Source organism: Channa argus, chromosome 4 (assembly GCF_033026475.1).
Source record: "Channa argus isolate prfri chromosome 4, Channa argus male v1.0, whole genome shotgun sequence".
Lineage (NCBI taxonomy): Eukaryota > Metazoa > Chordata > Actinopteri > Anabantiformes > Channidae > Channa > Channa argus.
In genome coordinates, this window is record NC_090200.1 from 27,432,968 (window position 1) to 27,460,007 (window position 27,040).

At 38.6% G+C, this 27,040-nt stretch overlaps 2 protein-coding genes across 2 annotated transcripts; one reads left to right on the forward strand and one right to left on the reverse strand.

Annotated features, from left to right (window-relative positions):
- The first annotated feature begins 219 nt into the window (after nt 1-219).
- vps4a (vacuolar protein sorting 4 homolog A) lies at nt 220-8,246 on the forward strand. The gene is made up of 11 exons (XM_067500307.1): nt 220-463; nt 1,035-1,146; nt 1,230-1,374; nt 1,479-1,540; nt 1,636-1,755; nt 2,327-2,483; nt 3,375-3,523; nt 4,089-4,170; nt 4,920-5,139; nt 5,248-5,388; nt 6,235-8,246. Exons 1-11 carry the CDS (start codon nt 443-445, stop codon nt 6,334-6,336), a joined length of 1,311 nt encoding a protein of 436 aa, XP_067356408.1. The 5' UTR covers nt 220-442; the 3' UTR covers nt 6,337-8,246.
- A 153-nt stretch (nt 8,247-8,399) lies between these two features.
- On the reverse strand, nt 8,400-20,207 carry cdk10 (cyclin dependent kinase 10). Its single transcript, XM_067500309.1, has 13 exons — nt 19,994-20,207; nt 19,088-19,160; nt 18,917-18,988; nt 18,624-18,726; nt 16,604-16,685; nt 16,272-16,339; nt 15,788-15,840; nt 14,156-14,225; nt 13,870-13,929; nt 12,354-12,477; nt 12,096-12,235; nt 9,982-10,034; nt 8,400-9,889 (listed from the first exon to the last, which is right to left on the reverse strand). The coding sequence occupies exons 1-13, from the start codon at nt 20,081-20,083 to the stop codon at nt 9,795-9,797; spliced, it is 1,083 nt and encodes a 360-aa protein (XP_067356410.1). The 5' UTR covers nt 20,084-20,207; the 3' UTR covers nt 8,400-9,794.
- Between the last annotated feature and the right edge of the window lie 6,833 nt (nt 20,208-27,040).

The window sequence follows — 27,040 nt, forward strand, 5'->3', positions numbered from 1 at the left end:
TTTTATTGACACAAAATGCTCAATTTGACTTAAACATTGTAAATGCTACTTACATTGTAATTATTTATTAAATACAGATTTTTAAAATTACGAAGCGACTATTAATAGCGCATCTGTAATCAGTTTAGGTTAGTGTATATGTGTAATTCGTGGTTCATACGTTTGTCATTTGGTGTCATATTTTGAAAGAATCTACCGGAAATTAGCTTTGTGTGCGCTAGCTAGCTTGTAAACGCGGTGCTTGTTGCTGTGGTTTTGTTAGGTCTAGAGCTGTCATCTTTGCTAGCTAGCGTATTAGCAACAGAACTGTTTTGTCATGTTGAAAGCAAACTGTAGCGTCATTATAACGCAGAGCTATTAACGAGCGCATTACTTCACCTATCCACCTTTGGTGAGGGTCGGAGGAGAGAAATCTGTGCTGATAGCAGAAGCGTGAGATGAAATGACAACGTCGACATTACAGGTATGCTAACAAATAGCTATTAGCTAAAGTTAGCTTGCTACAATGGGCAAAACTTGGCTTAGCCCATAGATAGCTTCAATGCGAGTTAGCTCACTAGCAAAACAGCTGACGGTAAAGCCCGCTAATGCTGTTAGCAAGCTAGTTTAGCTAACACTAACTGAGCCTTCCACCTCTTCTCCTAAAAAAATATCTTGAACATAAAATTGCGGTTAGCTTATAGCTTCGATATTAACTACATTACGTGTAAATGATAACAATTCTGGTGTTAACCATGTTAAACCTCTGTTGGAGATAACGCTAACATTAGCAGCCACAGTGTCACCGTTATTTGGGCTGTGGCTCCTGCTCGCAGTTACCATGACAAAAACAGACAACGTTTCATTTTATTCGGATGATTGGCTTGTACAGCACTGAATTTTTCTTTAAAGCAAGATGAACTAATAGAATATGACATATTCGTTTGGTTGAAGTGTTTAAGTGCAGACTCATAAGGAAGGCAAACACATGTGGACAATCCGTCTTTCTCTGCCTTTTTCTGTCCTCTGACAATATGTTTCCACATCTGCTGTAGAAAGCGATTGATCTTGTGACCAAAGCCACAGAAGAAGACAAGGCAAAGAATTATGAGGAGGCCTTGCGGCTGTATCAACATGCTGTGGAATATTTCCTACATGCCATCAAATGTGAGTATAATAGCTGTAGCTGAATTAGTTTTTCATCCTTCTGCTGATACAAAGGTTTGTGGGCTAAATGATCTCTTCTTCAGATGAGGCCCATAGCGACAAGGCAAAGGAGAGCATACGAGCAAAATGTATGCAGTATCTGGACAGAGCAGAGAAACTCAAAGACTACTTGAAGAATAAAGACAAACAGGGCAAGAAGCCAGTGAAGGAGGCACAGAGCAATGACAAGTATGCTGTAACACTTGTGCAATGTTGGTCACAACATGATCACATGTCAGAAGTGGGGATTTAATATATTTTTCTTGTTATTACTCTGTTTATTTGTGTTCTAGGAGTGATAGCGACAGTGAGGGGGAGAACCCAGAGAAGAAGAAACTGCAAGAGCAACTCATGGGTCAGTGGGTTTACATGGATTCATGTATTCATTCCTCCCAGGAGATCAATGAATGCATGGTCAAGAACTCAATGATATTCTGGCTTTGTATCCAGGTGCTATTGTAATGGAGAAGCCCAATGTCAGGTGGAGTGATGTGGCTGGATTGGAAGGAGCCAAGGAAGCTCTAAAGGAAGCTGTCATCCTGCCCATTAAATTTCCTCACCTTTTTACAGGTACTGATAATTCTTTCCGTTCAAATTTCTTTTACAACAACTAATTCTTATATACTAATATCACAGTTAAGGCAGAGAAAATTGCAAAGGTCAAAATATTAGGTGTACTGAACAGACTGTATACAGCAACAGGACATCTTTACGGTATATCAGTATGATCTACTTGAACATTATTAGGCTACAATTTTACAGTTAATTAATAAATAGGATAAAAACACCAAACATACCTTTGTCTCGTCTTGTCAGATGTCCTAAATGCTACTATTTTACTTTAATAGATAGCTTTTTCATATGATTGTAATTTTCTCTTACTGATGAGGTTTCTCTTACTGCTGTGGCAGTAATTAAATATTGTGACCCATAGTCAAAAAATGACTATGGGCAAACAAGATTAATCTACTAAATCTCAATCTACTATGTATAGCAGTATAATCTTACCATTTCCATTAAAAATATAAGGTTAATGTCCATGGGTGATCAGTCACTTTCTGTTTTGGACTGTTAGAAAGTATCTTAGTGATTTGTATCGCAAATGAACAGCAACAATACTCCTGGGCTTCTCTGTTCTTAGGCAAGCGGACTCCATGGAGAGGCATCCTGCTGTTTGGTCCACCAGGGACAGGAAAGTCATACCTGGCCAAGGCTGTGGCCACAGAAGCCAACAACTCCACCTTCTTCTCTGTGTCATCCTCAGACCTCATGTCCAAGTGGCTGGGAGAGAGTGAGAAGTATGTCTTCTTGTCAGTGCTACTTGACATGTCAATAGAAAGTGATCCTTTATCTGGGGAAGGTAGAATTATGTTAGTAATAGTAAAGGAGTGTAGCAGAATGTGTTTGTTTCATTAGAAGGAGTAAGCACAGCTAGAGTAGAGAATTGATTCTCCATCTCTTTAAAAGAAAAACAACATTAACAATCTGACAACATGTAAAAACACAAAATGACTGACAGTTATGGAAACATAACTTTTGTAGCACCTACCCATGCGCAGAATATGAGAGTATAATTCTATTACAGGTATTAACTGTTCAGTTTGTTCTATGTCTAAGGGGAAAGAGACACCAAGCCAACACTGAAAAAGTCTCAGGTCAACTGATGCATCGCCTTTGTTTGCACCAGCAGGTGGCATTTGAATTCTCTGCAAAGACTTAAGCCATTGGCCAAATACCATGGATGTTTTGAGCCTGCATGAAAGGAAGGAAAATAGGAAGACCTAAAACTATATACAAGCTGTCATTTTCACACTAAGTACTTTTAAATGAGAATGTGTTTGATAAGCAGTTATCCAAAGGTGGATAGGTGAAATAAATGGTACTAAAGGCATTGTGGGCTGTTGATCTCTTCTAATGCACTGATTCGCTAAGCTGAACAGCCAGTCAGAGAGGTCACTCTTAATTGACTGAAAAGCTACTAATGGGGGTCTGACTAGTTCCAGCGGTGGGGAACACACTGTAACAACCAGAGTGATGGTCAATTTGGTGTGTCACGGCCCTATGTAAACCTAAATCTAATTCAGTCTTTCTCATGTACTATGATAAATGGTAATCTCGGGCATCATAATAGAAAGCAGCTTTATTAATATTGCTGTCTCAGTATCTTTTTCTTTGCCTGTGTCTCCTAGGCTAGTGAAGAACCTGTTTGACCTGGCTCGCCAGCACAAACCCTCAATCATCTTCATCGATGAGGTGGACTCACTGTGTGGCTCCAGGAATGAGAATGAGAGTGAGGCTGCCCGACGCATCAAGACAGAGTTCTTGGTCCAAATGCAGGGTGAGCCAGACGAGATCAGGAATTAGAATAATCAGACTTGCATAAAGTGATAATGTACAATAAACAATGTGCAGGATCACAGTAACAACGGTGAGAGTTCTTTTCACTAAGAAAGGCATAAATGCTATTTTACATTAGAAAAAAGCTTAAATACTGTGGTAGTAAATGGTAAATGGTCTGCACTTATATAGCGCTTTTCTACCTATTGGCACTCAAAGCGCTTTACACTGCTTCTTATTTACCCATTCACACTCACAATCACACACACACTCATACACCGATGGGGGAGCTGCTATGCAGCTGGCCAACACTCACCGGGAGCAACTAAGTTGGGGTTCAGTGTCTTGCTCAAGGACACTTCAACATGTGACCAGAGGAGCCGGGGATTGAACCAACAACTGTGAGATTGGTGGACAACCACTCTACCTTCCTGCGCCACAGTCAAATATATATATAAGTCACAAAAGAAATTCACCTAATGAAAATGTACAACCCAACATGGACACTGAGGAAAGTAAGAGCTCCTTATGTTGACTAATGCTGTTTTTGATCGTTTGTTTTTTAGGTGTGGGAAACAACAATGATGGCATCCTGGTGCTGGGAGCCACCAACATCCCCTGGGTGCTAGATGCTGCCATCCGCAGAAGGTCAGAGGTTACTACAGTATTGCTTTGTTATATACACTGTGTTTGTTGTACCTTGAATATTGTTTCTGGGGGTTTGTAGCCCGACATTTTACATGAAAGGTAAACGCGTCAAAGAAGAAGGAGATTTGACTGTTTTTGAACATTATGATTTAGAGCAATTGGAGTAAGAGCTTTGTGTCCAAGTTAAATCATAGTAGTTTTAATAGCATCGCAGTCTTCACTTTTGAGCAGAACACTTTCCACAATGTTCCTCTCAAGCTGTTGAGGCCTTTATTTTAACAGAAGTATAATTTATTATCATGCAATAACAACATTAAAGTTAGTGATGTTATTGCTGGAGGCTACACTCATAGTTGGTTGAGGAATAGGTTTAAGGCGCTCAAATAAACCCAAATATACTTAAATCCTAAGCATGTAAGCTAAACCTATACTAGAGTACTGCCTTCCAAAGTAATTAAAAACCCTCTATATCAGCAAGTATGAAAACCTTCTAAACAGTTACACGAGTTTATGCCAGCTACATTGAATGTATGTTAGTTACTTCACTAAACATAATTGGTAAATACTCTGCTGCATTTTTATACTCTTCCTATTTAATAATGTTAGCTGTAACTACCCTGCACAGATTGTACTCTGTGACGCATGTCTGTGTTTAGTCTTAGCCCTGTAAAGTCTGTATATGTGTCAGAAGCCTTCAAACAGCTGGTGAACCTGTAATTGACTGGAAATTGTCTTCTGTGGGGTGTCAGATTTGAGAAGCGGATCTATATCCCTCTACCGGAGGAGCCAGCCCGGAGTCAGATGTTCCGTCTTCATTTGGGCAACACCCCACACAGCCTGAGCGAGGCTGACCTCCGGCAGCTCGCCCGCAAGACAGAAGGCTACTCTGGAGCTGACATCAGCATAATCGTCCGAGATGCTCTCATGCAGCCAGTGAGGAAAGTCCAATCTGCCACACACTTTAAAAAGGTCAGATGTTTGAAAAATATACACCAAAACATTTTAAACCACCAATTCCTGCCGGCTGCCTCTTAATAGTTGTACATGACTTACACTTAGCATTGTTGTGCATTGCAGGTTCGCGGTCCATCCCGAAGCAACACCCAGGTGTTGGTCGACGACCTCTTGACTCCTTGTTCCCCTGGTGACCCTGCAGCCATAGAGATGACCTGGATGGATGTGCCTAGTGATAAGCTACTGGAGCCCATAGTCTGCATGGTGAGATACACATATAACAACATGGATAGGAGCTTCAACATTTTTCAATATATTACCTTGTCCAGAAGCACAGTACTGTGACTTAGGGGATAGCTGTTGATTTTCTTTTGTGTGTATTTTTGTCATTGTCAATAAATCAATATAAAAACACTAAAAGCAACAATGAACATTTATACTTATTGTAATGTTTTTGCTTTCGCTTCTGGCTGCAAAGTTTCATTGTTCAAAAATTCTGAAAAACACATCAGTGAGCCGCACGGACTGCGTTTACATGCAGTTAATTAACCTGGATACTAGAAATCTGTGTATGAATTTAAAAGATCTGTGGTGCAATGTGACTTATTTAGACTTATAAGAACCACTTTGCGTAGGTTACATTTTTTGTCACACCTTTGACAGACTTTGTTTTAAAAATGAGGCAGGATCACCCTGTTAAGAATCTCTCCTTTCATTCAGTATTTCCCTCAGCTGTGTGTTCCTGTCTGCAGCTTTTGTTACACACTTGCAGTTGTAGAAAGCTGATTAGAAACCCGGTTACGCATGTACATAACAAAGAAATTGACGTTTTTTGGTGAGAAATCTACCTGTTGAAATCAGGTTTCACTAACCCCCTACCTCAATTTCAGAAACCAGCTTTCCTGTTTACATGACAGTTAGGAAATCAGCTTTCCTAAGAAAGCCGAATGTAACCACGTTACTGCAAAATCTGTAATTCTCAGACTTTGAAGCTTCATTTTGGCAAAAAAAATAGACTACTGTTTACAGCATTTGGTTTTCTTAAACTGAGGCAGGTACTAAAACAAAAATGTTTGGCAAAAGTGACTTGTATCTCTTCCTCTTTTGTAGTCAGACATGCTGCGCTCTCTGTCTACTACCCGTCCCACAGTCAACACTGAGGACCTGCTGAAAGTCAAGAAGTTCACAGAAGACTTTGGGATGGAGGGTTGAGAGACAGATTTCCACCCCCACCCCTGGGCCACCTCCCCGAGACCGCCAGAACGACCCAACTGCTCCTAACTACTCATCTCCTGCAGTACATCCTATAGGCTTTCCTCTCTCGCGCTGAGCACTTGGTTCACTGCCTCTGATGGATTCCAACTTAAAGACTGGTCTGTTTGTACTAAACTAGAATGAGAAATCTTATATTTCTTTCTTCTGATCATCTAATCCAGTATTTCTGAATCCTTGGAGGACGTTGATCCAAATGCAACAAGACAAAGTCCTGGTGTGATTTAGTAGTTGGAAAGTAGAGCCCATGTCTTGCCCTCTTTTAAGACAGTGTACCATTACAAAGCAGCCACTACTCACTACAACAACTCTTTATCTAATCCACACTGAATGAGGAAAGCTGCATTTGAATCCAAATGCAGAAGGTTTGTCTCTCTCTGAGCCGATTCTATCTTTGACTGAAGGACTGCACACTTTGTTGCCATTGTGCACTTTGATTTGGATCGCAGATATAGACAGTGGCGGTCAAAGAAGAAACAAAATAATTTTGTTCTGTCATGTGTGTGAATGCAACTCTTGTCTTTTTATTGAAGTTGTATGTCTTAATGCATATGTCTATATGTTACGTCCACTGTTATATTATTTGATGAAAAGTTGAATTAATTATGGCTGCATCCGTGTCCATTTACAGCTGTGTGCGTGTGTCTGTATCAGGCCTGTGCTTCTGTGCTAGCAGCTGTCTGAGCTACTGTACATATTTATTTTCAGTATGTAGAACACAAGAGGTGTGCTTGATTAATATTTCCTTAAAGGGTGGTTTCACAGATTTTTCAACCTGTTTTCTGTGGTTGTAGTAAATATGGCAGTAAATGTATATGAATGGTATTAAACTTCCTACTGCTTTCCTTATAACTTCTCTCTGCTTTTAGCTGAAAAGCTCCTCTAGATTATGTCCCCTAGAGAAGTTATCAACTTGAAGCAAAGTGATGTTAAGAAGTCAGAAGAAATATGAATTGCACTTTAAACCAAAACTGACATTTTAAAAATGGCAAGAGAACAGTCTCCACCAGGTCCATTTAGTACCTGCTTTAAATCATATCAAATGGTTTTCATTGGCAAATTGAATTTGCAATTTTGTTTTCTTTGAGTAAGGGCCTCCCCTTACTGAGTACATTGCTCCTTGCGATTGCGAGGTTGTTGCAATTTCAAAGGTCAAGAATGTACAGTTGCTCTATTAATAAGCTCAGCAATTAATTACTGTTCTCTTTCCCAGAATACACGGGTGTGGTCTGAGTGTCTGTTTTATTGAAGTTTGTGTTTTTGCAGCAGTCTGCGCATTGCTGAGTGCTTTAAATGAAATACCCAAGCACATCTCTTTAAATGTGGACATTTTAATTTGGTTTGCTTTTCCCTGGCGTACATGGTTCAGCAGTGTTACACACTATGTCAGTCACACCTGACATGCAAGTTGACTGATTCTGTTTACACTTGAAGTATTTCTTTGTTGATGTTTCACCATGAAGCTCTGGTGTTATTTTATTTTTGCCATCACTACCATCTTGTTTCATTGGTGGGTTCAAGGTTGGCATTCCTTCTTAAACTTAAACACTATCTGTGCTGTCGTTAGCTATTATCAAGAAGGAATGCTAGGCGTGCTATAGGCTATTTGTTCTATCTCACTACCATTTCAAGATCACTGGCTTGTCTGGGTTAACTCACTTTGAGGACTTTGTGTGTTAGCTCAGTGCTAGTATCGCTGTGTGTTTGTGGAGGTACATGCTGGTTCAGCAGGAAGTCGGTAATAGCGTCCCCTAAGCAGACCTAACCTCCTGCTAGTCTGGTAACCATAACTATTAATCTAACCTAAATTAATAAAAACTGATATTTCAAATAAAAAAAGCACAATTGTTGGTTTGACATTTTTAATATGACACCTGATTTCTGTACATATTTAGCAGCTCAACATGGTCAGTATCTATACATACTACATTGGGTTATCAACAACCTTGGGGCAAACAAGTCTACCACTTTACACTAGCTAAAACTGAATTCTGAAGGAGGTACATGCAAAACCCTCTTAGTGTAAAGACTGGAGGCAGGGACACAGCTAACCCAGTTTGTCCAAAGGCAATAATCTAAAGCTCAAAAAAAAAAAAAAGTTAAAGCTGGAACTTTTGGATTTCTGTCACTATTCTGAACATTCTGTGAAGTTCCAATTATTTCTGCTTGATTGGCAAGTTTTATTGCTTCTAATGTAATTTAGTAAGGCAAAACTTCCATCTTATGCTAGCATTATCTTAATTCCCAAAAGGTCCACGTTGTGATTTTTTTGTCCGGTTCTTTGTGGGGTTTTTTGCAGGACCCTGTGCTGGTATCCTTTGTACACTTTATTTGTACCTCTGGATAAAACCAGGCTAGATCCAGAGTTTCTTATTTAAGGAGGCCATATTTAGTTTTTTGGTATGTTTTTCTTTTACCTAACTGTTGTGATGATCAGTGTCCATACTAAACAATGGCAAAGCTCCAAAACATAAACTGAAAATATGTACAAGAATTCACAAAACCTGTCTCTGTACAGTTTATTCTGAGACTTTCCCAAAGCTCTGAAAAACTTTATCTGGACCATCCCAAAACATTCCTGATAGTCCTACATCCAAATATCAATATCAATCCATAAACAGACTTCCAATTGTGTTCTTATGCACCCAAAGTATGCAGTTGTGCCCACTTAGATTAGCAAGGACAGCTTGGCTCACTGGCAGGCTTACTCATGCTCACCCATCAGAACGGATCGGACTCTGGGTGTGGAAGGGTCTTAAAGAGACATTGGCTAAAAAGAAGTATAATAAAAGCCCATTTAAGAAAAATATGAAGTTTTTGGAAACTGTTTCAGCAGACGTTCAGAAATATAAATCCAACATTCTGCATATTGTGGCGTTTAATAATTACACAAAGAAAATGAGTTCAGGGTCTTTACAAGCTAACAAAAAGTGAGTAGATTCAGTGAATTTTCTCAAGGACACTTTGGTTGGATGCACAGTTGATCACACCTTAATGCCCTTCCATTTATTTCACCTCATAACAAGGCTCAAACATCTGGACTATTCATATTCTCTTTAATTCATAAAGGCAGATTGTTCAGCTTCAATCGCATGTTTGCCCATATGACTTAAACAACTCCTGAAAGATCTCGTCACACAAACCTCAGAAGCAATATGCATTTTTAAAAAATAGTCCAGAAGCTGACAGTGACACTTTGACTGTGCATAGTAGACGGTACACTGTACAAGTGTTGCAGCCTATGTAACTTGTCATATGGTTGCATTTTAGAGCCCTGTTTAACCAGCCCTTCTGTGACCTTTTCAGGAGGCTGACATTTGCTCCAAACTCAAATTCCATTTTCTCAGTATGTGCCAGTGGAAGTGGAAAGCGATCTCATCTCATTGTCACCATCCCGATCACACTTTGCTCCTTTTTGAGTGGCTCTCTGCTAGAGGAGCAGCACGTTTGTTGCGATGGTGGGGGAAGGTTGGCATTAACTCTGGTTCACATGCTGCACAGACAATCACAAACAAACAATTAATCATCAGCATCAGGGCAGAGGCAACAACTTACATGCAGTAGATCCAAAATCGTTTCACTTACGTAGAGGCTTTTCTTTGAAGTAGGAACTCTCCAAACAATCTTTAGCTGTAGCTCTGGATCAGCAAAACAGAAAATAATAAGGAATCTTTAAAAAAGTTTCATTCATCTTCTAGGTAGTGATGGGTGAATGGGACCTAATGAGACTGTGGCTGTGACATTTGAAGGTTTGTGAAACTGAGAGCAGCATTAAAGTCTTAGCATAAAGCGATACAACAACTTGCTGATTGTAATAGATTTAGCTGATTTTAAATTTTGCAAAAACATAATACAGTAAATGAAACACTCTCCCTTAACAGTACAGATAATGAGTGCTAGGTTTCAAGTCCACATTATTGAAAGTGTCAAGTCTGTGAAAGTCAAGGCTAAAGGGGCTAAAATGTTTGAGAGCTTATCAGTTTGCAATTCAGAGTTTGAGAGCAAGCAGACATGGGCTTGTGAGTGCAGAGTCAAATTTCTGTGCACAATCCTGATCGTGTATACACATGATCACATGCTCACTGCTTTGTCTGCTCGCTGTTTTCCTCAGGTGTTTTGTTCTGCTTGCTCAAATCAGCCAGTACACTTAACCATTCTGTTCTCTTTCACCCTCAAATCTGCTCCTACAAAGCCATGTCTTTACACGCAAAAATGCTGACTTACACACCAAGCAGCTTCCATGATTCATGTGTGTGCTGTTAAACCTTTTGGCATCTCTAAATATAAGCTTTGTCCAAGAGGAAACTTTTAAGCCTAAAAGTCCTAAAAGTAGATCAGAAAATTTTATTGATCATGGTGATCAATAAAATATTCAAAACTTAAAACTCAAAAGTTAAAACTTAAAAAAATGAAACTAACATGCCGCAGCCACACAAAGATACAATAAAATCCTAGTCCCTAATACATGAACAGGAGTCTCATTCAGACATTTGATAGCAGTCAGCACAGAGCCTCTGAACCGTTCTGTGTAGGACCTTGGCATCCTAAATCTCACTCATCACACTTCGCAACACCACAAACTGAAGTTTGGTCTGTATTTTTCTTCTGGTACTTTTCTCAGAAATGCTTTTCTCTAATGAATAAGGAGCTGATCCAATAATAGAACCAGCCTCCTTAATTAACTTGTTGGTCGTATTCCTGTCACTGGCAGTGTTACTGTTACTGTTGTTCTCAGAATGGTCTGAGAAAGAGATCCAGTATCCAGTAAGCAGCAGTGAAAATGCCTTGTTGATGCCAGAGGTGAGAGGAGGATGGCCAGACTCGTTCGAGCTAATAGGAAGTCAACAGTAATTCAAATAACCTCTCATTACATTCAAAGTATGCAGAAGAGCATCACTGAACACACAGCAAATGGAACTTTGAAGCAGATGGGCTACAGCAACAGGAAGACCACACCAGTGCCACTCCTGTCAACTAAGAACAGGAAACAGAGGCTACTATTCACAAGAGAACACCAAAGTTGGACAAGAGAAGACTGGTAAAATTGTAAATGGTCTGCACTTATAGACCACTTTTCTACCTATTGGTATTCAAAGTGCTTTACACTGCTTCTCATTCACCGATTTACACTCACACACCAACAACTGCAGGATTGGTGGATGACCGCTCTGCCTCCTGCGCCACAGTCGCTCCGACAAAGAATTCACTGTACTCAAATTGCCTCCAAAGTCACCAATCTCAATCCAATAGAGAACATTTGTTATGTGATGTATTAGGAGATTTACATCATGAATGTGCAGCCAAGACATCTGCAACTCCTTGATGCCATCATGTCAATATGGACCAAAATCTCTAAGGACCGTTTCCAGGACCTAGTTGCATCTATGCCACAAACAATTAAGGCAGCTCTGAAATCAAAATGGGGTCCAACCTAATAAACTAGCCAGTGAGCACATGTAGTTATCACAATAATAGCCAAGTTACTATTGTAACAATAACCAAGCAAGAAAGTACTTGAACTACTTCAGTAACAGCAACAGATCAACAACAAAGCAGAAGACCACCTTGAAATACTGCGTGAATGGTACAGAGTCATTTCCACTGCAACCATCCTCATTCTGCCAACATGACCTGAACTGAGCTTAAGAGTTAAGAGCCTGGTTAAATTTAAGAGTAGAAAAAACTCTGTGTGTGCGTACCTGCGCTGTGGGTTGTACATGAAGAGCAGGTTGAGTAGTCGGTGTCCAGCATCAGACAGCCACGTGAATTTATTCTTCAGGTTGTTGTACGGTTGCTTCCTCAGACTGTACTGACCGATTAGGGGTAATTGAGAGAAACCCTGTAACACACACACAAACAATCCCATATTTAATAGTCTGAATAAGTAGTCTGGATGTCATCCCTCATAAAAGAGTTTTTACTTTGTGCTTAGGATGTACTGAGTGCTAACATCTCACCGGCCAGATGTTCTCATTGGGTGTTCCCAGCAGCTGCACTATAAGGTCCACCTGCTGGATCTCAGATGTTCCAGGCAGCAGAGGTTTATGAGCCAGCAGCTCAGCTAGGATACAGCCGACCGCCCTGCAGAGCAAACATTATGAGGCTCTTAAATGCTCCAGTAATTTCCTGTCAGCACCTAATTTGGCATGGATTGATTTTATATGGATAATAAAACTGTGAAACAGCAGTGATAAAAGGGCATATTGCAGGTTAACAACCATTAAATCAGAAGGTTTAAAATTCATGTAGACACCAGATTTTAAAAAATAGAACGTCCTGAAGCGTGACGCAGCAAAAGGAGGGAGCGGTTGATTTGGTACCAATTGGTACCAATAGAAAATATGGATCACAATTCGCATTTTTTCACTTAAAATGTATATTACAAGGAACAGAGAAGGTTTAGGAAACACCATGAAAGAAATTTAGAGTTGTGGAGTGAGGAGAAGAAACCACAGAGCAAACGCCGCACTCACTTGACAGTGTTGTAAAGTTTACTAGAACATACAGGATTTGTTACATTCTGGCAGCGGTAATTGTACTTGCCCACAACAGAAACAAATGCTCAAATGTCAACTTGTGTCTGCTGTGACCCACATTATCATTTATTAGCAGTGAGAGGGGGAGAGACGCAGGAGCTCAAGAAGAGAGGCAGATTCAGAGAGAAAGGAGTGGATATATCCCAGGCCAAAATAATCTATTGCTATGGTGACTTCTCACAATATAATTCCAATAAAAACGTGGGTAATACACTGCATATTGATGTCAAGTATACAAATTAAACGTAAGCGTAATCCTCTTAGCTCTATCTCTGTCTTAATGAGCAGTGCCATTTTTTACCTTCTGCACACAGCTTCTGCAGGCATAAAAGCTAAACCAGCTCCATTGATCTTCCAGTTAGATCATTGTTTGTTATGCAATTGAATGTGTTTGTAGGAAAAAAAGATGTACTCACAAAAAAATGTTCAAAATCTCTACTTCTCTTTGAATTGCTGTCACAAAACTAGCATCTTGTTTTTAAATGTACATTTACAGGTAACAATATGATTGCATTTTATTTAAAAAAAAATATATATATATAACCAGCAATATGTCCAAATACAATTAATGGAATGACAATACTACCCATGATGGGATTAACCTCCATTGTTGTCCAAAAACTATGAAAAACCCATCAGCCAGATACACCACTCTACTGGATGAATAATTTCTTTATTTCAAAACCAGTGACCTTACTATTTTTAACAAGCACTTCATTTTATTGTATTTTTTGTCAGTGAAATGTGCATGTGCAACATTTACGGTAGAATTAAAGAGACTCCAACAAGTGTGGACAGTGTTTATAAGGGTCTTGGAATGGAGAAATACAAAAGTGTGTCTATTTTTTTTAATAGTTTTTGGAAAACAACAGAGGTCTATGACATCAACAAACAAGCAAATTCAGACTGATTAATGAAGACACAAATAGGGCCTCACCACATGTCTAGAGCTGTCGTCTGTGTCTTGGTCCCTAAGAGGAGCTCTGGAGCTCTGTACCTACAGACAGCAGAGAGGGAAAAGGAGCACATACTATGTCAGAGCCAGCCAAGCTTGCAGCAATGGAGCTACTGAATGAGGATTACAGAGAGGGATTAAAAGGAAGAGTTTCCACTGAGACTGCAACACACACAAACACAAGATAAGCAAGTGTTTACTGCATAATATGCCACACACACACACACACACACACAGATTCAAATTTGAGACGCACGATATCACTCACCATAGTGTAACCACTCTAGGGGTCATGGGCTGCTGTGGGATGCCGTACATTCTGGCCAGCCCAAAATCAGCTATGTACAGAGGGACAAAAAAACACATTCATACAAATACTACCACCACTAATAACTGATTTTTCACATGACTTTTTATACATTTTGTATTGTTAATTTCAGTTCCATCACTTTTTTTGCTTTTTAAAATGATTGGTGTTTTTCATTTCTGGAGTCGATAATAATAAGACAAGGTTTCCTTTTTGTACATGTGATAAACTCATACATCAATACATTTCCTTGTTGCTGTATATTATAAGGCCTTTTGAGGTACCTTACATGAGTATTCCAAATTAAAATTTGTTTTACTCTCCAACTTTTATTTGGCCACTGTGGTTGCTAGTTACTTTTTAACTAAACATTGGTTAAGATAAGTATGACGCAATTCTAAGATTTAAAACTTTACCAGCTGCAACATTAAAGTGATGTACACTTTAATCTGATAATAGAACTTACAACACAAAAAGTAAAGGGGTCTGAATACTTTCCAAAGTTATCATTCAGCTGACTTTACTTTAAGGAATGGTTTGAGTTTTTTCAAGGTGGTCGTTGGCCGTACTACAACTAGTACTACTACTAGTTCCTTTCTTGTGCATTTGGAACCTAGGACTTTTTTCCTATCCCTTAATTTTGAGGTTACGTTTTGATGAGTAGATTTAATAACTGGATTATTTTTGCAGTTTGTAGTTTTGGGACAGGGTGCGACTGTGGTGCAGAAGGTGGCGTCCAGGGTTGTTGGTTCGATCCCCAGGTTCTCCTGTCACATAACGAAGTGTCCTTGAACTGCTTTTCTACCTATTGGTACTCAAAACACTGCTTCTCATTCACCCAATATCACTCACAATACAACAGGGGAGCTGCTATGCAGTTGGCCAATGCTCACCGGGAGCAACTAGATTGGGGTTCAGGGTCTTGCTAAAGCACACTTCAACATTTGACTGGAGGAGCCGGGGATCAAACCAGCAACTGGGGGATTGGTGGGCAACCGCTTCATCTCCTGCGCCACAGTCGCCCCAAAAAGGGATGACATGGTCAGGGCTGTGGCATTTATACAATACTCAATTGGTATTTAGGAGCCAAAAGTGTGCCAAGAAAATATTACCTACACCATTACACCACCACCAGCCTGAACCGTTGATACAAGGCAGGATCAATCCATGCTGTAAGCAGTTCCTGAAATACAGATCCGCCTGTCTGGCACTCACAACCATGCCACCTTAAAAGTCACTCTTAATGTATTGAATTCCTTCCATGTGATTGGCTGATTAGATATTTGTGTTAACAAGCATTTAAATAAATTTACCTAATAAAGTGGTCAGTAAGTGCACCCGTGGCTCAGCTTTGTGGTTATTTAGCAGTAGTGAGTACAAATTGTTTTAACAACGGCTGAAAAAAAGCCTGAACCATTCCTGTAAGTAACATTTTATCAGCAAAACTTGTAACAGTACTTCTACACTGTAGTATTTACCTTTACTTTTGTCTGTATCAAACAGAAAAAAAAAAAAAACTAAAGGTAGTCATTGTCAGAGAGAGGCCAAAGGTCAGTGCTGCCAGAGGCAGTAATAGTAACAGTGATGACTCACCGATCTTCACACAGCCTTTGTCTGTCATCAACAGATTGGACACCTTCAGGTCCCTGAATATAGGATTAATGATGACAGTGAGCTGTCTCTGAGAGCTACAGTGCTTTCAGTACTTTCCACTTGTCAGGCATTTATAGAGATGAACACAAAACTGATGGAGCTTTAGGGGATCTGCCAGGAAAAATGGGATAAACTGCCCAAAGTGCCCATTGTTTCCCTGTCCCTGTTTTTTCTATTGTAAAATGCACTAGCAGTCACCTTTTCTTAGTAAAACATGATCTGTGTCATTAAAAGTTAATCCACTGGTGAATATTCATTTTCTAAGTAAGAAGAGACCCAACCCATAACTTTTATAAAAATCCGATAATAATGCAACTGTTGTTGGTTAGGAATAAGAAAAAAAGTTAAAACACAAAGTGGGGGTCACAGCCTTTTTTTGTTTTCTGAGAGCAGGGAAAAGTGTATTGGGAAAAGTTGGACTGACCTGTGTATGATAAAGTTGTGGTGGAGATATTCCAATCCTCTGAGCAGCTGAAGGACAATACACTTCACCTGGAGAAATAAAGAAAAAAATGAAGTCCATGTAAACTAAAACTACATTCAGACCAAATAAGAATATATATAGTTGATATTTACATCAACTTTCACACAATTGTTTCATCCACTAACATTGTAAAGCATTATCAAAAAGTTGCAGTGGTTGTGTCCACTGTCCACCAAGGTTAGGAACCAATGGTGACGGTTTTGTAATTACAGCAGTCCTGTGGAAAAAACAAAATCATAGTAAACAGTTTTAGGGACATTACTGCGCCCTACCTGAGCCTCAGAGAAGGGTGTCTGCATGTTTTCCAGCAGACTGGCCAGGTCCTGTTCACAGTAACACATCACCAGAAACAGACTGAATGGGAAACAAAGAGAATTACAGAAACAAATCATTACATTTTAAGAGGGGATGTGTGATGGGAAGCAAAAAAAGAAAAAAAATTCTAATTCCAGGTCATATTTTATTTATTTTGTTATGCATTTCATTAACTCTCTACCAGCACTCTGTACAATTACACTCCTGAATGGTTACATTGCTTCCAGATAGATGTGGAATAACGTCTTGCTGTAGAAACTGATTTTATTGGCGGTGAATTAACTGATCTGTATCTGCCACAAAACCTTTCCCAAACTGTTCTACTGCAAGTTACTGCAAAAAAATCTTAGCATAGCCAAAAATAGCAGCACCATTGCTACTCTGTCAGAAAATGCAACCCTTTTCTCAGACAATTGTTCCAGTTGCAAATGTTTTGGCATTCTGTGCTTATTGTTTTTGTTTCGTGCACTGGAACAACAAAAAAAACTGAGAAGAACAGTCAAACTTGATAAAAATTCACACAGAACTCAGAAATGGACTGGACAAAATTATTGGCAACTGGTCGAAATTGTAAGAAATAATTGCTTTTTAAACATGTGATGCTCCTGTAATTTGTTTTTAGACACACCTGTGGCAATGAACAGGTGTATAGTAATCACACTTGCATCCAGTTAAAATAGAGAAAAGTTGACTCAACCTTTGTGTTGTGTGTCAAACTGAGCATGGAGAAAAGAAAAAAGTGTAAAGAGGTGTCTGTGGATTTGAGAGAAGAAATTGTGGAAAAACATGGACAATCTCAAGGTTACAAGTCCATCTCCAGAGATCTTAATGTTTCCACTGTGCGCAATATCATTAAGAGGATTACCCATGGCACTGTAGCTAACCTCCCTGGACGTGGACGGAAGAGCAAAGTTAATGAAGTTACAGGGAAGGATTGTTTGAATGGTGGATTAAGAACCCAGATTAACTTCCACAAACAAATTCAAGCTGATCTGCAGACACACAAAATCCTAATGAAAAGGGACGCTCTGGTAGGAGACCCAGGATGACATCACTGCTAATACAAAGGCATAAAAAAACAAGACTGGAGTTTTGCCAAAACTTATGAGACAAAACCACAGTCCTTCTGGGAGAACATACTGTGGACAGATGAGACAAAAGCAGAGCTTTTTGGTAGAGGACATCTTGACACTGTTTACATAGAAAAAGGAAATGAGGCCTTCAAAGAAAAGAACACAGTCCCTACAGTCAAACATGGTGGAGGTTCAAAGATGTTTTGGGGTTGCTTTGCTGTTTCTGGCACTGGATGCCTTGACTGTGTTAATGGTATCAGGAAATCCGATGATTACCAAAGAATTTTGGGGCGCAACGAAAGTGCCAAAAAGCTGCATCTCCACCAGAGGTCATGGGTTTTCCAGCAGGACAAAGACCCGAAACTCAGAAATGGTTACAAACAAAGTACTTGAGATTTCTGAAATGGTCATCAATGAGTCCAGATCTGAATCCCACACCTGTGGAGAGATCTCACAGCAGTTAGAAGTAAATGGTCTAAATGGTCTGCACTTATATATCGCTTCTCTACCTATTGGCACTCAAAGTGCTTTACACTGCTTCTTATTCACCCATTCACACTCACAATCACACGCACACTCATACACTGATGGGGGAGCTGCTATAGATTTGACTTTTCTTCTATGTTTTTTTGTTTTGTTCCAGTGCAAACAAAACAAAATAAATGTAAATACCAAAACATTTGCAACTGCAAATATGTTCTGAAAGAAGGGTTGCATTTTCTGACAGAATTGCATGGGTGCCAATATTTTTGGCACAGCAATAACTGTATATTGTTATCGGTATATACATTTTGCTATATTGCACAGCCCTGTGACCAATATCAAAATATTTACTGTGATAAGACTTTTTTCCCCTCATCACCCATTATCACCATAATGCAGTTTGTGTGTATGTGTGTACTACCTCTCTAGCTGGCTGCCTACAACCACTTCTTTCAGCTCCACTATGTTGGGATGTCTCAGCCTCAGCAGCAGGGTGATCTCTCTCAGGCTACTGATGGGGATTCCTGTCAGGTGAAAAGCAGGGCATCAGCAGGTTTTAAAACATCTAATCACTGAAACAGTGAGTGGCTGGACACTCACTGTTTCAGTGATCAATTAATCAATTACTAAAAAAACAAAACGATGCCTAATATCAAAGTTAAAATGAAAATTGAAGTGATTGATTTAATGCTTGTACATGAATCACCGTCTCACCATCTTTTTCCTTGTCCATCCGGACTTTCTTCAGTGCTACAATCTCATCTGACTTGGTATCACGGGCTCGGTCTTTGGTTAGAGAAAGAAAACTGTTTATTTACTGTGCAGGTAGACCAGCGTTTCCTAGTACAGCTAAAACACACTAGGTTATCAAAATGAATGACTTACAGACAATGCCATAAGTTCCTTCTCCTATTCGGTTAAGTTTTTCAAACTCTCGTACACTTCTGCAGCTCCCAAACTGAAAAAAAGAGTGAAACGATCAGCAAAAAAAAAATTTCACTCCTTAGCTTCATGGATCATGTTCTTAAACAGCATTTTTAACAAGTTTTAAACACACAAGATAAAAACGTAAGCATAAACTGTGGATGCCGGGGCAGACACTAGGGAGTGGGACAACTTAAACAACATCAACATGGCTGTTGATGTGTTCAAGTTTATTTCCATGAACATTTGCAGAAGCTGGAATAAGATGAAAGCCAATAAGTGATCAATAATGGGGTATAAAAATCAAACCAAACAGGGTCAGTAAGAAGAACTGGCTCACAGGGGGATTTCCCATGGCCTAAATGGAAAAAAACTCTGGTGGTACAAGATTTTGATCACTATTGCAATTAACTTTATGCCTGATGGGGAGGATGGCGCAGAGGATTTACATTTCGATTTACTGCCTGAGAAAAAAAAGACAAAACGACTGAAGGGTACAGGCTTTAATTTCACTGTGACCGGCAACGGACACAGCAAAGACGCCTCAATAAGTATGTATACACAGTAAGTACACAATAAGTACACATAAGCACAGGTAGCTCACTGATGGATGAAATGCCATATTCCTTTCACAAATCCGCTTCATTTGTTTTGTACTCAGATTGTGGAAACAGTGATTCCTGCTGTTATACGCAATGTCATTTTGTTCAAATACACGCCGAATTTTTCATTTTTTAATGGACGGTTTATATTAGTAAAAAGTGTCCACTTGCGCTCTTTGACTCATGTGTCAGTGCTAATACGAAAGATGTCATTTTAAAAAGTCGAGTTAGGTTTTCCTCCTACTTAGCTAACTAACGCTCTCACCCGGTAATTTCGAGGCACTGTGAATGTTTTATTGTTCTTGACGGACTTCAGCCTTATAGGATCAGATTCTTCCTCTCCTACGCTGTCCATGTTTTCGTCGTTTGTCCTTTTCAGCTTCAGAAGAATATCGTTGCTTATAGCTTCAGCTCCTCCAACAGCTGCTCAGAGTTCGATGGGCGCCGCCATTGTGTTTAGTTTGTGGCCAACAGCGGGACAACAAAGAGCTTTCCCGGAGTTGGCGCACTTCAATAATCCATCCTTAGACGACCTGAGAGTCTGTTACAAAACAAAAATATATGTTAATTTTTTAAACCTTTTTGGGGCAGTTACATTGCACTGCATAGCGAATGTACGGGACATTTAAGGGGATTTATAGTTGTCTTAAAGTTTTCTAGACCCCAAACATTTTGAGACAGTACACCTGATCACAATAGTCATTGCTCTTTTTAATACAGACCTGTTAGAGATCCCTATTAAAGTGATGGGGCCAAAAGACACAGCTCCCCATGTGTGCAAAAATGAAAAGATAAAAGGCTTTTGTGAAAACTATAAAAGGCTTTCAACCATCCAAATCCAACCATCCACTTGACTTGACTTGACTTGACTTGACAAATTGGTCACATTAAAGGATATCTTTTAAAGGTGCAGCCTTTTAATAAAAAATTCTCTCTTTTTGGTACTTTTCTCCTACTACAACTCAAGAGGAAAAACAAAAATGTTTAATGTCTTTTATACTTAAAAGACCAACTTTTAAGTAAGACCAACACACTGAAAAGGCTTTTAAAAAGTGCTTTCTTAGTTGCCAGCATTATCAGGAGGAATTAAAACATCTTCCAGTGTCCAGTGTCCAAATAGTCACCTGGCTGTTGTTTTAAAACAGACCTAACAAATTAAAAACTTGTCCTTTAAGGCCTCTGATAATTGGCTTTAGGAGGTTGAGTGGGATCCTTGGGTATTATAGCTTAATCCTGATTCGTGCACTGTCTGGTGTGAGATCATCTTTTTCCAAATGAGACCCACTGAAAAGCCAAAGGCAGCAACAATAAAATACAGAAATCTATCATGGGAAATAACCTCAACTGTTCTATCTTTAGCATAAAACATATTGTCCCTGTGGAGTAATTTTGTTGAGTCGAAGATTAATAAAAGAGAGTTTAGTCATTTGAAGGAGTTCTCCAACAATGTAGAATAATGCTAGACATTCACATTACACTAATTTCTGAAATAAAAAGTATGGTCAAAATAACAGAGGATTAGTTTCTAGTCCTGTCATTGTTAGATCTGTACAAATCACTCCACGCAGTTTGTAATACTGCTAAAAATTTGTAATTTCAAAGCTCAAGCCTAAATAATCTAGATGACACCATCATGGTTATTTGAACACCTTCCACATCTGGTCCTAGTGGTGGAAAATCTGATCGACTGATCGGACCAAAGTTTTACGCACATTTTTAAGTCACCGCCTGGTCACTATCTTCTTCCCCACAACAAATGGTAAGGAACCCGGCCTCCGCTCTTTGATAGCATCAGCTATAGTAATGGTGGACGGTGAGGCATAGAGGTCTTCTCGAGATGGAGCCGTGATGAGGATGGTGGGTAAATGTGGGGAGGAGTTGGCTGGATCTGATTCAGGTATGGACTGTGATGAGGGTGGTCTCTCTGTAACTGCAAAAGGACAAAATGACTGAAGTGTCTCATCTACAAACTGATTTACATCAGTTAGTTACATAAAGAATGTGTCCCTGTACCTCCCCCTAAAACACCCTTTTTATTATTTAGGCAAAAACAAACCAGCCAACACATCCACAAAATGAAAAAATACAAAACTAAATATACAACAAAACAAATGACATATTGACAATTACCACTTTTTAGCAATAATTATTTAAGGCTTACGATAATTTCTATCATTATTTAAATTTTCTATATACTGTTCTAAGAAAGGGGGTACTGTCTAAAAAATACCCCAAACCAGGGATTCTTAATCCTTAATGTTTACTGACCTGCTTGTTTTCCAAGTATGCCTGATTACCCGGATCAGGTAAGTTTAGTAAATCAGAAGCTGGAAGATACCATGTTAGAAGAGGACGAGATAAAACAAACTGGTATTTTTAACTAAATTAACTGTAGGTTATCAGCAGTGAGTAGGGGAATGATAGTTGGAATGCAGGAAGGCCAGGGGTCCTTAAATACTAGGGCTGGGAACCACTGCTCTAAATTGCTTAATATTGATTCAGCTTTTAAATGAACAAATAAATCACTTTTTACCCAACAAAATATAAACCTCCCTCCAAAAAGCAGAAACAGTATGCAAAGCCACAACAATTAAGATGTTGATTCAGACAACATTCATGTCTCAATATATTTTTTAAACATTTTCGTAGCAGACAAAAATATATAAAATAGAAACGAATCTCATAGACATATGCACCATTTCATATATTAAGCCAAGACCTTGTCACAGTATAGTTTTGTATTTCCAGTTTGTAGTTACTCGAGATGTGCAGATACTGTAAGTTTAAGCAGAGGATATCGGCATATTTATTAATAAAGTAGCTAGTACTTGATATATTGCCTATGATCATGTTTTATCCTATGAAGTGTTTTACCCACACTCACAAACCAGTTTTTCCAGCTATTTAAGTTCCTGTACTAAATTTAGTCCTCTCATTGGCCTGCAACTGATCTGTACGTCAGGTAAATGAGCTGATTACCAGCAGTGTGTGTGGGTGTGTGTGCGCTTAGATATGTAGTAGTGTTTCAGTTTGCTATCAACAGCAACAACAATTCCTAATAGGATTGGGCTAATTTCTTAAGCGTGTCAGGGCTGTGCCAGCATCATATTAGTATTTCACAGAAGAATAATGATCATTGTACATAATGATCAACAATAATCAGATATCTTCATTTTCACTTCATTTTTTCAATGTAAATGCTCCAGACATGTTTACAGTGTGTTTACAGTGTGAAAACAACTGAAGGATTTACCGCATCATCATAGAGAGGGTTTAGAGTACCAATAACTGTGTGGCTCAGTTCTACAATAATAAAGATGGGGCTCATCCATTATATATCAGCTGAACATCATATTATGATTGTGTTGGGACGTTAAACTCATTCTAATGCTCAGACCTGCATAGATCATACCTTATTAAAGAACTCATTACTCCTGAGCAGCAAGACAGTGTACACAAACATACTCCTCTTTCCTCCTCCACTTACCTCACAAAACTCCTCACTCTGCAGACCAACTCTAAAACAAAACTCAAAACAATGCAACAAGGGGCTTTGAGGATGCTGCTCCCCATCTGTGGAACACCTTGCCAGTCCACTTCTTTTTTTTTTTTTAAAAACGACTCAAAGCCTTCCTTTTTAAAAAGCATATTTTAGCTAGACTGTTTTCTTAGATGTTTTTAGATTATCTCCCTTGTAGCACTTTGAGATTTGCTTCAAATGTAAAGTGCATTATAATTAAAATCTATTATTATTATTATTCCTCTCTACAGTCAATGTAAAGAAAGTCTGTATCTGCTTTGCATTTTAGGAAAATACAATCAAGATATTCTAAAAGTTAAAGCAGCAGTCCTAAAATCCAGTCTGTAGAAGTCTTACCAACTAGCCCATTATGTCTCTAGTGCTGTATACTTTTGAGATTGAGATCATTTGAGGTGTTGTGTACTTACCTGAATTTTCCCTCTGACTTGCTCCAGACCCCATTAGGCTTCAGTCAGCTGTACATGGTACTCACATATTGTGATCAGCCCAGTCTATAGCACATTTAGAAGCTTCATTTAATATCAGTGGTACTGTGCTGTGTCTGAGGCTACTGCTGTGTCCAGTCTCCTTCAACCTGTCGCTGCCAACCCCCTACTTTTCTCTTGTTACTTGCTCTGTCTGGCTGACAAGCACTAATCCTTCACGGCTACTCCCAGCAGTAATAAGGGAAAGTGGACTGAAAGAGCAAGTAAGGCTTATATGAACTCAAACACATATAATAGATATGTCAATGTTGCTGGATGACAGTTAAGTAGTAACCACAATTATCCCTAAAGTGGAATAAATAAAAGTGCTGTTTGACAATTATCACATTATTAGTTATTAATCTTAATTATCTAATAATTTATCTAATTAATCTAATATTAATTTTAGGACCATTAAATACTGTTCCACTTTATTATTATTATTATTATTATTATTATTATTATTATTATTATTATTATTATTATTATTATTATTATTATTATTATTATTATTATTATTATTATTAAATTGTTGGTAACATTCACAACTCATACTCATCAGCCCAAAGATTTCCACTGGGTCATTGTTGGTTCCTTGTTTTCAGGCCCAAGCAATTCTCTTATTATCTGCCTGCCTCACTACGGGTTTTTTTGGAGCAGTTTGAACATGAAAGCCTAATTCACTAAGTCTGCCTTGAACTGCTGATGATAAGGTATGTGAGACTTCAATGAATTTATCCTCTGCAGCAGAGTCTTGTTCTTCATTGTGTGATTTTTCTAATGATTATGGACTTTACTTTTCTCCTCACTTACTTGGGCCTAATATGGACAAATTTGTTGGCAGACAAGCCAAGTTCCCAACACTACTTCGGTACAACTGGGTACAACTGCTGATCTCAAACATAAGTGGAAATTTCATCAGTTAACTTGACAAGACACACCTGTTGATTGAAAACAATTCCTGGTGATGATCTAATTATTTATTTTTTTATTTTTGTCCTTTCGGCTTATCCCGTGAGTTTGGGGTCACCACAGCTGATTTTGTAACATTAAAAAAAAACTTTAAACAAAATACACATTGAGAAAAAACACTATTGAGAAGGTTTTCAAATATGCACAAGATGCAAAGTGAATTGAATGTTTGAGTTAGGAACAATTCTGTGAGAATTTAATGTCATAAAATTCTCCTGTCAGTACCATAAATATAGTGGTATAATAATAATACTGTATTATAGCGCTCATAGTTTTTCAACTAAAAAGATATTTAATATACTGAAATTAGTAGGATGTGTATTACAAGGGGGGCCAAGTGGCTTGCATCGGGTTGGGATGCAGAAGGCTGGGGGATCGAATCCCACACCACCAGGTGTGGCTACCCAGGCAGGAAGGTCATCCGGCATAGAAAACTTATGCCACATTAACTTGTGGAGCATGTTCTGCTGTGGCGACCCCTGAAGGAACAAGCCAAAAGCTGTCGATCTAGTAGGATGTGTATTACTAGTCGTATATATGTACTGCCTAAAATGAAATCATAAGAAGCAAGTTAAAAATTGGCAATGTTGCCCTTTTAAAAACTTTTTTTTTTACATTAGCAAAATGCAAGGCAATACTGTACCTCATCAAGTTCCACTCCAAAACCTACAGATGTGTAAAGGCTTTCTGACAGTTGTTCACACCCATCCTGCTCCTCTGTAATGTCGTTGATCAGGGCATTCACCTTGTTAACAATAACTCTGAAATCATCTGGATTGAAACTCTTTATAGACTTAATATACTAAATAGACTAATATAGACTAAATATCAAAAGCTTTCACATGTTCATGTGTCATTAATTGATTAATTGATTATTCTTCCGACTTACTTGCGTTCATGGTACCTCACAGCCTTAACAGCACAGTCAATGTTCTTGAGTAAGGTCAGATAGGAGCATGTATAACTTAACATAGTAAAAAAAGAAATACACTGATTAAGATTTTAAGCCAGGAACAGCACAATGGTCATGCAGATACAATGCGTATAAAACTTGATCTCAGAGTATCAGTAAAAAAATTTAACACAACACTAGCACTCTGGTTGCTATTTTTGGTCTGACAGTGTAGCTTTCCCTTTAATACTGTAACGTTATTTTCCACTACTGACCCAGTTTTTTTGCATTGATGTTGTTTTTAAATTAACTAATATACTGAATACCAGTCATGTTTATGTTTCACAGTTTTGACCAGTCCATGCCAGTTCATAATTATTCTGTTTAATTATTCTGTTTAATTATTCATAATTAAACAGTTAGCAGCATAAATATCTGGGTGGCACAGGTTGTTAGCTAACATGCTAGCTTGATAACTAGCTTGCGTTAGCTTAGCCAAGTTGTCACACAACACTAACTCACTTGGTTACTTGTATATGTTTAAGTTTATTAAAGACGGCACAACAAATACACCATTTTCTAATAGAATATCCCAGCTCTTCTGTTTTTCAGACAGTTTTTCTTGGCTAACACTAGCTCCTTGTCAATCTTTCTCTCCAATAACTCTTCCTTCTTAAACAGCAATTCTTCTACTGCAGGAAGCTTCTTGGTGTCCTCTTGCAGACGCAGCTTTCTTCTCACCACTCTTCTTGCAGCAAAGATTTTAACAAACAAAACATATCTGTGATGCTAATGCAGACTAACATGACGCGACTCTGTCAGAACACAGCTACCTGTCACATGGGAACCCATTTCCAAAAGAAAACCTTTTGCAAGAATCTGTTCTATCTTGGTAATTTGTTTTTCACACAACGCAGGGTATGGATCAATGATGATAATGGATCAAGTGTGAACAAATTAACCCATATTCACCTATATATTTAATGTTATTTAAAAAGAACCCTTACTGAAGCATGCAATGTAATTTAATTTTTGTTTATGTTGTGCATTTTAAGGTTAATTGGATTAAGATATGTATGCCTATAGGTGTAATGACGTTGTCGTTAGTGACATCTTATGGCTTTGATGTTTGCCCTTGTAGTTTATAGTATAGATAGTTGTCAAGGAAATAATGCATATAATGGTTTGTCACAAGACAGCTCTGTTCAGCTCAGCTATTGAAAGGAACAGACGTTATCAACTAAGTTGAGATACGTGTAATACAGTAAATGTTCAATGTTCGATCTCTGGAGTTACTAATTGTTGGACCATCAGATACGAGTGAGATCGCCTCTACAACTAGAACTTATTAAACTAAGACTAATCGAAAACTGGTGACGTAATATCACTTTATTTCATTGGGTGGCGCTACGAATGATGCAATACACAAAAACAGAGAGAAAC